The 15,330-nt window shown below is 39.3% G+C and overlaps 2 protein-coding genes and 1 pseudogene across 2 annotated transcripts; 1 reads left to right on the plus strand and 2 right to left on the minus strand.

The window, feature by feature from the left end:
• Positions 1 to 956: 956 nt before the first annotated feature.
• LOC100956035 (olfactory receptor 5B2-like) lies at positions 957 to 1,892 on the minus strand. The gene has a single exon (XM_003801356.2). It carries the CDS (start codon positions 1,887 to 1,889, stop codon positions 957 to 959), a length of 933 nt encoding a protein of 310 aa, XP_003801404.1. The 5' UTR covers positions 1,890 to 1,892.
• A 5,241-nt stretch (positions 1,893 to 7,133) lies between these two features.
• On the plus strand, positions 7,134 to 8,297 carry LOC100956346 (annotated as a pseudogene).
• A 2,647-nt stretch (positions 8,298 to 10,944) lies between these two features.
• Positions 10,945 to 11,883, minus strand: LOC100943942 (olfactory receptor 5B2-like). Its single transcript, XM_003801397.1, has one exon. It carries the CDS (start codon positions 11,881 to 11,883, stop codon positions 10,945 to 10,947), a length of 939 nt encoding a protein of 312 aa, XP_003801445.1.
• Positions 11,884 to 15,330: the final 3,447 nt, after the last annotated feature.

The raw sequence follows: 15,330 nt of genomic DNA on the forward strand, positions 1-15,330 counted from the left end.
TATGCACAGGCTACATGCTATTTGATTTCAAAGGTATGACATTCTGGAAAAGCCAAAACCATAGAGACAGAAAAAGATCAGTAGTTATCATATAAATGTGTATGTGTATGTGTGTGTATACTATTATTTTTATTTCATCTTCACGGAAATTAGAGATTTGAAAAGTTACATGATATTCTATATTCACACAATGTATGAAGGGAGAAGAAGGAATGAATGGCTGAGCACAGAAGATTTTTAGTGCAGAGAAACTACTCTCTAGGATACTATCATGACAGATACACATCATTATACATTTGTCCAAACCTATAGAATTTACAAGACCAAAAGTGAACTCTAATGTAAACTCTGATCTTGGGGTGACAGTGATATATTATTGTAGGTTCACCGGTTATAGCAAATCTACCACTCTACTGGAAGATACTGACAGTGGGTAGGCTTTGCGTATGTGGGGGTAGGAAGTAGATATGAAATTTCTGTACCTTCCTCTCAATTTTCCTGTGAACCTAAAACTGCTCTAAAAATAGTCTATTCAAAAATAAAAATAAATGTATAATACCAAATTAATGGCTTAAATTATGTTAATTAAAAACTAGTCACATTTCATTTACCTCTGACAGATTTCTCTGATGTCTATGTGCCCCAAAGGGTTACGGACATGTACTTTTGTTCATGGGCTTTTGTGTCCTCCTGTTTATTAAATGAAACATCATTCCTAAGGTTTGACAAGCAAGTCCAAAAACTTCTGACATTTCCCTTTAGCCTTCTTCATTCAGGCATATATTTCTGAGAATATTTTTGTACTAGACAATGGAGCTCTGAAGAGGTAAGAATATCACCTTAGGAATTTAGATGCTTTGTGTGTTTAATATAATTCATTGCATGAAGAATGTCTGAGATGAATGAAGGAAGGTTTGAGATGCATTGTAGTGCATACTGCAATGTTCAAATCTCAATTATAGAGAAAATTTTGCCCTCTTAACTACCTTCTTGAATGCACACTTGACTTCTTTGTTCCTCAAGCTGTAGACCACAGGGTTCAGCATGGGGATGACCATAGCATAGAACACAGATGCCAATTTATCTGTGTCCATGGAGTGACTGGAGCTGGGCTGTAAGTACATGAAGATGACTGCCCCATAGAAGATGTAGACTGTAGTGAGGTGAGAAGCACAGGTGGACAAGGCCTTCTGGTATCCCTGAGCTGAGTGCATCTTTAAGATGGTGACAAATATGAACATGTAGGAGATTAAAATAACCAGAAGAGCAAAGAAGACATTAAAGCTTGACATGAAAACCAGAATCATTTCACTAATGTAATTATCAGAGCAGGATAGAGCCATGATTGCTGGAACATCACAGAAAAAGTGATGGACTACATTGACCTCATAGAAAGAGAGACTGAATGTGTCTCCAATGTGGATGGAGGCATTCAGGAAACCACAGATGTAGGAGCCTATGGCCAGATGAGCACACACCCTTGTTGTCATGGTCGTGGTATAATGCAGAGGTTTGCACACTGCTGCATAGCGGTCATAGGCCATTGATGCCAACAGGTAATTTTCTACAGTGGCAAAAGCTGCAAAAAAGAACATTTGAGCAGCACATGCATTGTAGGAGGTGACCTTGTCTCCTGTAAAGAGCCCAGCGATGACACTGGGAGTGACAGCTGAGGAGTATCCCAAGTCCACTAGCGACAGGTTACTGAGGAAAAAATACATGGGAGTGTGGAGACGAGAGTCCAACAGGATCAACACCATCATCCCCAGGTTCCCGAGCAGAGTGGCGAGATAAATGAGAGTGAATAGCACAAAGAGGGGGGCCTGAATTTCTGGGGCATTGGTTAGTCCTAGGAGAATGAACTGTGTCACTTCCGTACAATTCTCCATCAATGTTATTTGTGAATGAGAAGACATCCTTTAGCAACAAGAAACAAAGGATTAAAGTGATAAATAAAAAAAGAGATTTAGAAATCTATACATATCAAGTGTGTTATTTAACTACAGCAAAAATTTGTACTTTATAATTCTGTAGATCTAAAACATAAGGCTGAAAATACATTTAGTGCATTAATAATCTAGAGTTACATTCTGTTGAATTTAAAGGATCTTTATGGATCATCTCCCAATTACAAATTTTATAAATTGATACATAAAACATTTACTAATGTCCAAGATGACCTATCTGGCATGGATCTATTAATTCAGTTTTCCTTGGTCTAGTAAAAGCTTATTCTTTTGTGTTATTCAAGTACCAAAAACTTCTCTAGAGAAGTTTTCATGTATATTTAATGATTTTAACTGAGGTTGGTTAGTTATTACAATTATTTAAATTATGAGACACATAAGATTAATTTATTTGTATTTACACAAGTATTAATTGTCAAGCCAATCTTTGGGCCCAGGAAAAAGATTTTTCACATCCAATGGTCTTAATAGAATATAAATCAAACTGAATTATAACCAATTTACAATTATTCCCTGTCATTAGTGGTACAGTCTATGACAGAGGTTTCACAGTGAAGTAGCTGAGAGATCTATGCACACAAGAAGTCTTAGGATAACTGAGGGAATAGGGGCATGTACAACTCAGCAAAGGAAATTCTAAGAGGAAGATACAACATTAAGAATAGAGCTTGAGATCTGAGAAAATGTGTATATCACCCCCACACACCTCCCACTTACTACCTAGGCAGTCTTGGTCCTGACTTACTATCCCTGAATGTCATTTATTCTATCTGAAAATTGAAAATATTAATGATATTAGTGAGACTTATCTCAGGGTATTATTTTGAGAATTATTTTTAAAACCAGGAATAAACCCTGATGAGTGCTAATTGTAGTAGTATTTGGGGGAGAAAGTGATGGTCTCCATGTTAGTTTGATAAAGGGGGACGGCATCACACAGGGCTTCACATGTGGATAAATTCTGAAGTTTTATAGTTTTGTTCTTCAGTTTGTCTTTTGTCACATTCTACAGCCATTGAGATTTTCCTGTGCCCACCAGTAATTCTCACTATGTCTTTTCCACTCATATGACTCCAGCTATTCCACATTCTTTTGTTTAATTTCTTCCTTGAAATTTAAATTTTAGCTTGACTTGAGTCTTCTTTTCTTAAACTCATTCTTTTTCTTATCATTGTCATCCCTTAGGTGAGTACAGATATTTAGAATTTCGAATGCATCATTTGAGGCAGGGCATGGTGGCTCATGCCTGTAATCATAGGAGGACAAGGTGGGTGGATCACCTGAGCTCAGGAGTTTGAGACCAGCCTGAGCAAGAGCAAGACTAAAAATAGCTGGGTGTTGTGGCAGGTGCCTGTAGCCCCAGCTATTTGGAGGCTGCAGCAAAAGAATCACTTGAACCCGAGAGTCTGAGGTTGCTGTGAGCTATGACACATGGCACTCTACCCAGAGTGACAAAATGAGACTCTGCCTAAATAAATAAATAAATGAAAATAAAATGCATCGTTTGGGTCACCTTCAGTCTGCAGATTGGTTTCAGAGGTGAGCTCTATGCTGTAAAATTATATGAATCGGTTCTTGTGTAGGAACAGGGTATTAAATTAAAAAGGGTGTTTATGTTCTGCTAACTACTATATTGCCTATCATCTTTCCATACTGTAGCTTGTAAACTTAGCTCATGAAAGCTTTATACTTGCCAACCTTAACACACGTAACCACTTTTAGAATATAGTATATTCTATAACTAATGGTAAAACCTTTTTTATATTAATGTGTGTATATTTTTGTGTACTTGTGTGGTAGGTATTGCAATTATTATTGTTGTGGTTGTACCGTTATGAGAATTAGAGATTCGAAGTTATGTGCTATTCCGCAATTACACGACTAGCATGAAGCATATTCAAGAGTTAATACTGAAGCTCAGATTCAACTTAATCAGTCTGTGCTTAGCCAGCCCATCATCAGCATGTTTAGGTATGCTACTAATAACAGGGATGGAATTATTGGGAAAAAAGTGAAAACGCAGTTTTGTTTTTGTTGATTTGCTTCATTTATTTTGTAGTTTAAAGAACTGCCAGTTCACACTTCAGCTATTTTTGTTTGTTAGTTTGTTTCATCTCCGATGGGAGGCTAACCGATAGTGAGTAAGACAAAATTACCACCTCCTCCACCAGAGCATCACCTATCTTATTCTTTGCTCATCTTTAGGGAAACAGAACAATATTTCATAAGTATCACTAAACTTCCTGCCAATGGAAGTTTTGACATATCTCAGCTTTGACTTACTGTTTTAGGAAAAAGAAATGTTTAAAGCATTTATTTCTGTGCTCAAAGAACCTAGTGCAGATAGCCGTCCCACTGCTTTTGCATGCGTTACCCTATTTACTAAAAGTATGTTTGGAATGGAGACACTTACCTTGCTGCTGGAAAAGAAAGTCAGTTGTGAATAACAAGTCTAAAATCGGAAATTTAGTCATGGAATCATGCATAAATTCTGATAGAGATGCTGTCTCACGGGTAGTAGTCAAAAGATTTCTAGTTCTTTAAGGCAAAAAAGAGATGGAGGAAAAAAACACTATACCATGCATCTAAGCTCCTCAATCCACCAGTAAGTCTTGTCTGGAGGCCCCACTTCCCTCCTTTTTAATTTATAAAATAAACATGATAAAATTACCACTTCTACATAATTCACAGAATTGCATCTGTAAATAGCAAGTAAGAGAAGGTCTATAAAACCAATTGGATGAGGAGCTATCATTTTAAGATCATTCAGTGTAATTTTAATCTTGAAATGATTGCCTTGGCCATGGTTGCAGCCTTAGCAAATGTCAGGTTTAGAGAAGACCTACAGGTAGTGACAGCTATTTAGCACTGAAGAAAAAGGCAGGGCAGCACACACACGTCTTACAAGGATATCATGAGTCTTGTTGGGATTTCAGAGGCTAATGCAAGAGAATTAGGAGGGGATTATGGAGAAATGAAGCCCTCAGAGAACACCCCACATGAGGGCATCCGTGTCCCTCATCCCAATTCCCCATGAAAGATGCAGTTAAATTGCCTTTGGGGAATTTAGCTGGTTATGTTGAGCATAAAAGCAATGCCTAGCTTTTGTATTGCTTGTTGTTTCAATCTTCTAATTAATGTATAATTTACCAACATCAGGGACCACATTTTTAGTGTATATTTCTAAAGATTTGGTCAATTATGTATGGTTGTGTGACCACCACCAAAGTTAAGATATTATAGAACACTTCCATCACAAAAACAAAATCCTGGAAGTCTTCGTCATCAACCCCGTCTCCCACTTACTTCTACAGAAGACTAGTAAATGACTTCATATAATTGTTGTTCGTATAATTTTGTCTTTGCAAGAATGTCCTGACTCGAATCCTAGTAGACTCCATGTAGTCCTTACGTCTTGTTGCTTTCACTTACTGATGGTATGCATTTGAGATCCATCAGTATTGCTACTTTATCTGAGCGGAATCTCTTTTATTGCAGAGTAGAATTCCATCTGATGGAATTATCCACTCCTCAGTTGGAGGACATTGTGTTGGTTCCAGTGTTTGGTGACTGTGAACAAAGCTGATTTAAATATACTCCTAAAGATTTTTTGTGTAAACAGAGGTTTTTATTTCATCTGGGTAAATATGTGTGAGAAGGATGGCTTGATCGAATGGTAAATAGAAGTTTAATTGAAAAAGAAACTGAGAAGCTATTTTCCAAAGTTGTTCTCTTATTTTGTTCTCACTTGCAAGGCATTTAATTGCTTCATATCTTTCCCAGAATTTGGTATTTTAAAGTTTTAAATTTTATTTTATCTCTATTTCAATTTCATTTCTTATATTTTCACAAAGATGTCTCAAGAAGTCTCAGAAAAATATTTTTTCTCAAAATCATCTTTCGCCTCACCACCACACTTTAAGATTGACAATTTTCTTTCTTTAACCTAAGAAATAGATTAATTTTTTTTTCTTCCCCAACCACCTCTGTTTTCACACCCCCAAGGAGACTTCGCATACCTTGCTCAGGGAAGCAAGTATAGTGGTTACAAATTCTTTCTGCGTGGTCAGATGACTTGGCCTCAAATTCAGCTTATCTATTTAATCCCCTCAAACTTAAAATTCTTGTACATATGAGAGAGAAAATTGTATTTTGTCATCCTCAAAGACTGAGAATGTCAGATAACATATACACAATTTCTAGCACATATCATGCATTCCATAATACTATTTTATCATTTGAGGACATTGTTGTGATAGGGTTATAAAAATATTGCTCGAACATTCCATTTACCTTCCCATGTGACAGTCCCACAGTGGCTCAGCAGAGACATCTACTAGTTCTATTTAACAGACTGTGGGCAGAATGCATTTGTGCAATTTGGGTGGGCTGAAACACAAACACAGATTTCAGTTGTCTCTTCTCCTGCCATGGAGCTGAGGAGGTGGAATGTTTTAGCTGGTGCAGCGATCAGTGGTGAAGACTTCATTAACTTCTGTCTTTCAGTGATTACATGGAGGGGAAGGGTCCCCTCCTGTGTCATGGACATAGCTCCAATATCAATTACATCCTAGGTCACAAATCAAGCCTCAACAAAAATTTTAAAATATAAATTATACCTTGCAGACCACAGTGGGATAAAAGTAGGACTCAATTTAAGCAGAAACACTCATCCCCACACAAAGTGAGGGAAACTAAACAAGCTATTGCTGAGTGATCGCTGGGTCAAGAAGGAGATAAGGACAGAGATTAATAGATTCTTCAAAGAAAATGACGATGAGGCCAGAAGCTACCAAAAACACCTGGGGTACTGCAAAGTAGTCCTGAGAGAGATACTCATTGCCTTAAATGGCATACCCAGAGATCAGAGAGTGTACAGGTCAGCAATCTGTATACTTGGAAATAGTTGTGAGCGTAAATTTTATGTTACATCTATATTTTTTGCTACACACACAAAAAAATCCAATTTAACACAGAGGAAGTTGTGTTAAATGTAAATAAACTGGAAAGACTAGCCCCGCGCCACCTCCCGGCCGCCACCACAGTGGGAGCGCTCCCCTGCCCACTCCATCCCAGCGGCTGAGCCCAGGAGTCAAGTGGGAGTCCGCTGGCCAGGGCGGGCAGCGCCGGGACCCAGCGGAGGACACTGCAGCCGGAGCAGGGAGGGGCTGCGCCGCCACCGTCTGAACGAGGATGTCCCAACATGAAGGTGTCAGCTGTGATGCATGTTTAAAAAGAAATTTTCAAGGTCGCAGATATAAGTGTTTAATTCGCTATGATTACGATCTTTGTGCATCTTGTTATGAAAGTGGTGCAACAACAACAAGGCATACAACTGACCACCCAATGCAGTGCATATTAACAAGGGTAGATTTTGATTTGTACTATTGTGGGGAAGCTTTCTCTGTAGAGCAGCCACAGTCTTTTACTTGTCCCGATTGTGGAAAAATGGGCTATAGGGAGACATCTCTTCAAGAACATGTTACTTCTGAACATGCAGAAACATCAACAGAAGTGATTTGTCCAATACGTGCAGCATTACCTGGAGGCGATCCTAATCATGTCACAGATGACTTTGCAGCTCATCTTACACTTGAACACAGAGACCCTAGAGATTTAGATGAATCGAGTGGTGTTCCACACGTACCTAGAATGTTTCACCCTGGCCAGGGATTAGCAGGTCCTCGTGCTGGTAGATCAAACATGCACTTTACTAGCAATTCTACTGGTGGACTTTCTTCTTCTCAGAGTTCACATTCTCCAAGCAATAGGGAAGCCATGGATCCTATAGCTTTTATCTCAGTTGTCGGGAGTGAGACATTCTGCAGGAGGACAGCTTAATTCTTCTGGCCCTTCCGTTTCTCAGTTACAACAACTGCAGATGCAGCTGCAGCTAGAACGGCAGCACGCCCAGGCAGCACGGGCAACAACTGGAAACCGCACACAAGGCAACCTGGCGTACTGACACAAGCAGTGTCACCACTACAATCACACAATCCACAGCAACAACCAACACAGCTAATACAGAGAGCAGTCAGCAGACTCTCCAGAATTCCCAGTTTCTTTTAACAAGGTTGAGTGATCCTAAAATGTCTGAAACAGAGCACCAGTCCATGGAAAGTGAGCATGCAGCCTGCAGCCTGGTTGTCCAAGAGCTCCATCTGTCCATTTAGTGGGCCAAGAGAGCTCACCTCAGACAAGGATGAACTGGGGGGAGATGGCAGATTTTGGTGCTATGGGCTGTGTAGATATTATGCCTTTAGATGTTGCTTTAGAAAACCTAAATTTAAAAGAGAGTAATAAAGGAAATGACCACCACCTCCTCTTTGATGACATCCCAATATGCAGACACTGTCCTCTGTGCTGTATTTGCCAATGAAAGTGGACAACAAGTATCTTGAGTTTGTTTGGTGATTGTGATTTCAGGTCTGTCACTCTTGTTACATTGTGTACATTCAAAGAAAGAGAGAAAATATGTATGATAATCATTTGCACTTAACTGATTTTTACTTCTAGCAGGTAAATATAGGTAGCAGTGCAGGGGTGATCTCTGCTTTCTGTACCTTGACATGCAAAAGGCTCTCCTGATACTCCACGTTCAAACTGAAAAGGAAAATTGAAATCTCTAATGAAGCTGCTGTGTGTATTTATGAATATTAATGAATAAAAACTGCTTGGATGGTTTATCTTAAAAAAGAAAAACTAGAAAGACTGAAATAAATAGGCAAATCAAGACTCAAAAATGTGCTGCTTAAAAGGAGGCATACTTTAAATGTAAAGAACTGGAAATAAGAAAGTACAAAGGGCTTGGTACCTGTAGCTTAGCGGCTAGGGCGCCAGCCACATACACCGGAGCTGGTGGGTTCAAATCCAGCCCAGGCCTGACAAACAACAATGACAACTACAACAAAAAAAAAAAAAAAAATAGTTGTGGTGGGCGCCTGTACTCCTAGCTACTTGGGAGGCTGAGGCAAGAGAACAGCTTAAGCCCAGGAGTTGGATGTTGGTCTGAGCTGTGATGCCACGGCACTCTACCATGGGCAACATAATGAGACTCTGTCAAGAAAGGAAGGGAGGGAGGGAGGGAGGGAAAGGAAAGGAAGGAAGGAAGAGAAAGGAGGGAAGGAAGGAAGAAAGAAACAAAGAGGAAGGAAAGGAAGGAAGGGAAAAGAGAGGGAGGGAAGAAGAGAGGAAGGAAGAAAAGTACAAAGATGGAAAAATATATACTATGAATAAACTGGTATATTTTATGCTGATATCAGACTAGTCTTTGAGAAAACAGAATCATTAAAAATAAAGAGGAATGCTTCTTCTTCTTTACAATATACTCTTTAAAAAATTTCCAGATTATGGGGGTACAAATGTCTTAGTTACATGAATTACTTTTATCCAATTTAAGCCAAAGTTATAAGTGTGCCATCACCCAGACAGTGAGCATCATATGCTTCTTAGATACCTGGAAGAATCTCTTAGATATCTTCTTAGAATGGAAGAATCTCTTTTATTCTCATGGCTTTAAATACCATCTACATGGATAACTCCCGAATTTATATCCCCTTTCCAGGGCTGAACTTGTACTGGTGGTATCTAAGAGGCAGATAGCTCAAGCATCTTGTGCCCAAATGAAACCCATGCTCTCTCCCACCCCAAACCAGAGCCTTCCACAGCTCACAGAGCAGTCCTGTTATGCTTCTGGTTGCTTAGGTAACTAGGTTAGTGCTTTTTTTCTCACAGCTTCCAACACATCAGTGAATCACAGGGTAATCTCCACTTTTCAAACACAATAAAATAGCCGATTTGGAGGCTGTGTTGTTCATAAAATATTACATATACAATGTTACATATGATTTGGAGGAAGCAGAGAATAAGTAATAGAGCAAATGCATCATTTTACAGATTTATTTAAATTCTACGAAAACAGAGTAAGAGATTACTTAGAATAGCAATTTACATGCGGTGGTCAAGAAAGGGTTTTGAAAGAAACAATGCAGGTTTAGACAAAAGGTTCTGGAGGGGGAAAAACGAGCCGGAGACTCAGTTGGGGGTATAAATCTAGCAGTTCAGGTTCAGGTAAAAATTGGGTGGCAGACTACTGGATTCCCCCCAAACCTGCTCTCTTTTTCTTACAGCGTGTTGGTATTTCAGATAAGTACATGTTCATTGAGCTGGAGATTAAACGTCAAGTGTCTTTGCAGCTCACAGTGGCTGTTGACTGAGTTTCTGCCAATGGAGTGTGCTCAGATGGGAAGTGTGCAGCTGCTACATCACTTTCCAGATGAGAGTTTAGTTTTCCTCCATCTCTTCTCTTTCTCTCTCCCTCCAGGTAGAACAGTTGTGAAGAGGACAGCCTACACTCCAGAAGGTGGTAGAAAGAGACAATGCGAAAGGAACCCGGATCCCAGAATGACCGAAGCACCACGGCAGTTAGTTCATTTTTACACCACCTGCTATTTGAGAAAAAAAAGTCTATTTTATTTATGCCACTACATATGGCTTTCTTTGTTACAGCATGTTAACCTCGTTTCAGTTTCTTTGCCGCACCTTTCCTCAACATGTATAATCTCTTCCTTTAAACCTGAATCTAGGTCAGCTTTTCTCTGACCTAGACATCGACCATTACAATAGCTAGAAAAAAGGCTATGTGAGCTGGGGAATCCTTGCAGTTTTACTTTCACACTGGCCTGAAAATGTCATGTAGGAAAACTGGTCCAGCCTCTGGATGTTGAAAGAGCAAAGGTGACTGGAGAGTAGGCAGCATCAACATCCGGGAATGTGAACAAGGCCCTCGCAGACTGTCCAGCCCAGAGGACCTTCTGACCTCATGAGTGAGCCTGAGGGAAATCAGCAAAGGACACGCCCTACCCATAGAGTTATAAAAAATAATAAACCATTGTTTTAAGCCACCGCATTTGGGGGTAGGTTGTTATACAACAATAGATAGCTAAGTACACAGTTTGTCTAATCTCTCTCATTAAAATTATATGCTGAACAAGATCTTCAACTTCTCAATGGCTTTTTTGAAAGCATTATTAACCTCTTTATTCCTTAGACTGTAGACCATTGGGTTCAACATGGGAATTACTATTGTATAAAACACAGATGCCATTTGGTCATTGTCCATAGAATGACTAGAACTGGGTTGTAGGTACATGAAGATTACAGTTCCATAGAATATGGTGACGGCAGTGAAGTGAGAAGCACAGGTGGAGAAGGCTTTCGTCCGTCCTTCTGCTGAACGCATCCTCAGGATGGCAATGAATATAAACACGTAGGAAGTCAAGATAACTATGAGGGCAAAACACACATTGAAAGATGCTAAGATAAAGAGCACAATTTCATTCATGTGGATGTCAGAGCAGGAAAGAGCCAGCATTGGGGGGATATCACAAAAAAAGTGATGGACCACATTCGAACGGCAGAATGAGAGGCAGAAGGTGAACCCAGTGTGGACGGCTGATTCAATAAAGCCCCAGAGGTAGCAGCCTATCACCATCTGAGTGCACACACTGGCTGTCATGGTGGTGGTGTAACATAAGGGCTTACACACTGCCGCATGACGGTCATAGGCCATGACGGCAAGGAGGAAACAGTCAACACTGGCAAAAGCCACAAAGAAGAACATTTGAGCAACACATCCCCCATAGGAAATAATCTTCTCCCCTGTGAGAAGCCCAGCCATCACTTTGGGAGTAACAGCAGAGGAGTAAACACAGTCAGCCAAAGAGAGATTACTAAGGAAAAAGTACATCGGAGTGTGGAGATGACAGTCCAGCAGAATCAACGTGATCATCCCTAGGTTTCCAATGAGGGTGATGAAATAAATAAGCGTGAACATTATGAAGAGGGGGACTTGCAGCTCTGGAATATCAGTCAGCCCCAAGAGTCTAAACTCGTTCACCTCGGTGCTATTTTCCATGGATGCCCGTTTGAAATTGTGTTTTATCTGCTAAAACAAGGGAAGCTGGATAAATTATGCACGGGAAATGGCTCATGGCACACTCATGTCACCCAAACAACATAAGCACACCATGATCCTATTGGTAATGCAGGGGTCCCCATAACCTTGAGGCTGGCATCTTCTGATCTCCACCTTCCAATCTGTAGTAGTGTGTCCTGCATTTGTTAGTTCCTGGCCCTACTCAGATATTCCAAATGACTCCTTGATTATCTTCAAAATACGTATTGCTTATTTTCATTTGCGTTGAAACTTTGTGCTTTCTTTTGTAAATTACTCTTACTGTTATTATTGTAATTCCTGAATCAGGTGGCACTTATGTGAACTGAACACTTACTATATGCCAGGTAGTCTGAGAAGAGTAAATCTGATCTGATTCACACTTTCCCCTTCTGTCCTATTATGTAATTATCTGATAACAATAATATTCCATGGCTTGGTGCCCATAGTACAGAGGTTATGGCACCAGCCATGTACACGGAAGCTGGAGGGTTTGAGCCCAGCCCTGGGCCTGCTAAACAACAATGACAACTGCAACAAAAAATAGCTGGGCATTGTGGTAGGCACCTGTAGTCCCAGCTACTTGGGAGGCTGAGGCAAGAGAATCGCTCAAGCCCAGGAGTTTGAGTTTGCTTTGAGCTGTGATGCCACGGCACCCTACCCAGGGCAGCAGCTTGAGACTCTGTCTCAAAACAAAAATAAAAACAAACAAGAACAACAAAACCCCCAATAATATTCCACTGTCCTTCTGGATGTGAAATACTGTGAGGTCTGAGATTATCACCCGTGCAGCTGTGATTCATCTGAGGTCTAAGAAAGAAAAGTTGCATTTTCACTTCTCTGAGAAAATTTTCCTCCTTACAAAACATGCTGAAAAAGGAGAAATAAAAGCTCAAAACGATGACCAACCACTACACTGTTCCTTCTTTCATTCTCTTGAGGGAAGCAGCATGAAAAGGAGGAAGACGATCATCTTCGCTTAATCCCCTGAGACAAGCAACATAAATATCCCTGAACTTTCATTTCCTCCTCTGAAAAAATTAAGTGAGCATTGTGTTTCCTACTTTCACTACATCACGAGATTCTGACAGCAGTTTGGAAAAGGTGCTTTAAAAACCAGAAGTGTTGAGAGAGGCACTGTGTTGTGGTGATAAAGAGCATGTTCTCTGGTCTCGTCATGTTGATATTCAAATTCCAGCATTTCCACTTACTCGTTGGGTAACCTCAGGCAAGTCACAACCTGGCTGAGCCTCAGTTTAAAACAGGGAGAATGCTAATTGTAGATAATTGGAGAATGTAATGAATTAATATGTTTAAATCACTCAGAACACTGCCTAATACATAGAGCTCAATACATTGTAGGTATCAATATTATTAAATAAATATCATTATGAATAATCATGGGACTATATATAATGGTTGGGGAAAAACAAAAGAAACAAAGTTATTGGAACTACGTCACTAAAGAAGCTTATGTGATCTCATAAATTAAATTCAAATTTGTTTAAACAAGTATGTTATTTTTACAGATATTAACAACAAAAAATTGAGGGCTGAGCTTTAGGAATAATAACAGATATGAATTTTGAGATGATGTCTTTCATTACACGATTTCTGTGAGGAATTTACTGAGAGTTGTACCAGTTATTTCACCCAACTGTATAATCTCTTTATGAAATATCCTCCTCAATTTTCAAAATCCATGCTACATATCTGGTCCATCCTGATAAAGTCTTTAAAAAAATAATCCCTTAATACCAGAATTATTCAGCTCTGGCTCTCTTTCCCTTACATTTCACATGTAATACCAAAGCATATACTGATAACTCTACCTTCAAAATATACCCCAAATCTATCCCTGATCACTACCTACCTACAGGGTAACTGCTCCAGGCCAGGACAATTCTTTGGTCACACCTGGTAAGAACTGAGGTCCAAAACTGAGTCACTGAAAAAGTTAAGAAAAGGAAAATTGAGGCAGGGTGCTGATTTGGGAGCTGAGAGAGGGTGGAGGTTAGGGAGTATGTAGAATACTGAAGTTCTGTCTTTTTAGTAGCTAACAAATGCATGCCAGGGACCGTCTTTTTAACTCTTACAGTATCAGCAACGTAATGGCAGCCACATTGCCCTTCCTGCCAGGCGCTGTGTCCTAGGCTGTGTAGATCCAGACCCCAGTCTGAATCCAAGCCTAAATGTACACACAATAAATTGTGCTGCCTTAAATTTTGTTTCAGTATACTGGCATATAGCTGAGCACATAGCAGACAATAACTGAGGAGGCAGAATGATTAAATCGTTCCATATTTGTAAGGCTACCTGTCGTAGCAAAAAGTGCCTGCATTTTGGGGTCAAACCCCTGGGTTTGGATATCACTTTCTTCACTTAGTAGTTTGAAAATGATTTCTAAACTCTTTAAATGTAATTATTACCCCTCTGCAAAATGGAGACAGTACCTACTTCATAGTTATTAGAGAAACCTTATTGTAATTATCTCTGAGCACCCATTCCCACTAGATGGAAACTTGGAAAAGCCTTAGTTGATTTAGCTTCGTATCCATGTACCCAGCACAGTCCACAGCACACATCATACCATCAATAATTTCTCACTGGGTGACTGAACGAGTGAAGAAATAGTTGTTATTCTTGCAGCCTGTAAAAAGAAGTTCCTACTGAGAGATTAAGCAGCATGTTCAATAGAAATTTCTCTGAAACAAAATGAAGAATCTATCTAAAGGGAACAGAAGTCACATACATTTTATTGATATTTTCATAAGACTTATTTATTAATATAATTTTATTTAATATATTTTACAATGTGTTCAATATACTTAATGTTAAGAGCTTTCTTAAAATTCTCTTGAGGATATACTCAGTGAAAAATACTTAAAGAGCAATATATTTATTTGTATTTATTGAAATACAGTCAAGAGGAATATTCCATGAAATGCCTTTTTATCAATGTAAAATAAATTATATTTATTATTATTTGTACATATAATTAATTGTATTAATTTAATACAACTTACTGTGTTCATCAAATCTCCAACACATAAATCATTCATAAGTGTGTTTTAGGTTAACTGAGTTTTTGAGAATTAATTTGCCACAGACTGTGCTAAGCCAGTATTTTACAAATGGCAGGTCATGATCCATTCATGGGTGAGGAAATCAAACAGTGGATCAGGGCTAGCATTTTTTTCAAAAATGAAACAACATTAAAAATCACTGCTGTTACTAGTAATGACCTCTAACATAGAAAGCCCTTCCTATGTGCAGATGCTCTTCCAAGGGTTTTGCACACACTAGCTCATTTAATGTAGGAACGAATAGAAAGCAAAGGGGCATGGCCTGCAAAAGGGCAAGTGGGGTCCATGACAGTTTTGTTTTTGCTCTGTGTGTGTGTGTGTG

The sequence above is a fragment of the Otolemur garnettii genome, unplaced genomic scaffold (genome assembly GCF_000181295.1).
Source record: "Otolemur garnettii isolate 467f Iridium unplaced genomic scaffold, OtoGar3 scaffold00209, whole genome shotgun sequence".
NCBI classification, from domain to species: domain Eukaryota; kingdom Metazoa; phylum Chordata; class Mammalia; order Primates; family Galagidae; genus Otolemur; species Otolemur garnettii.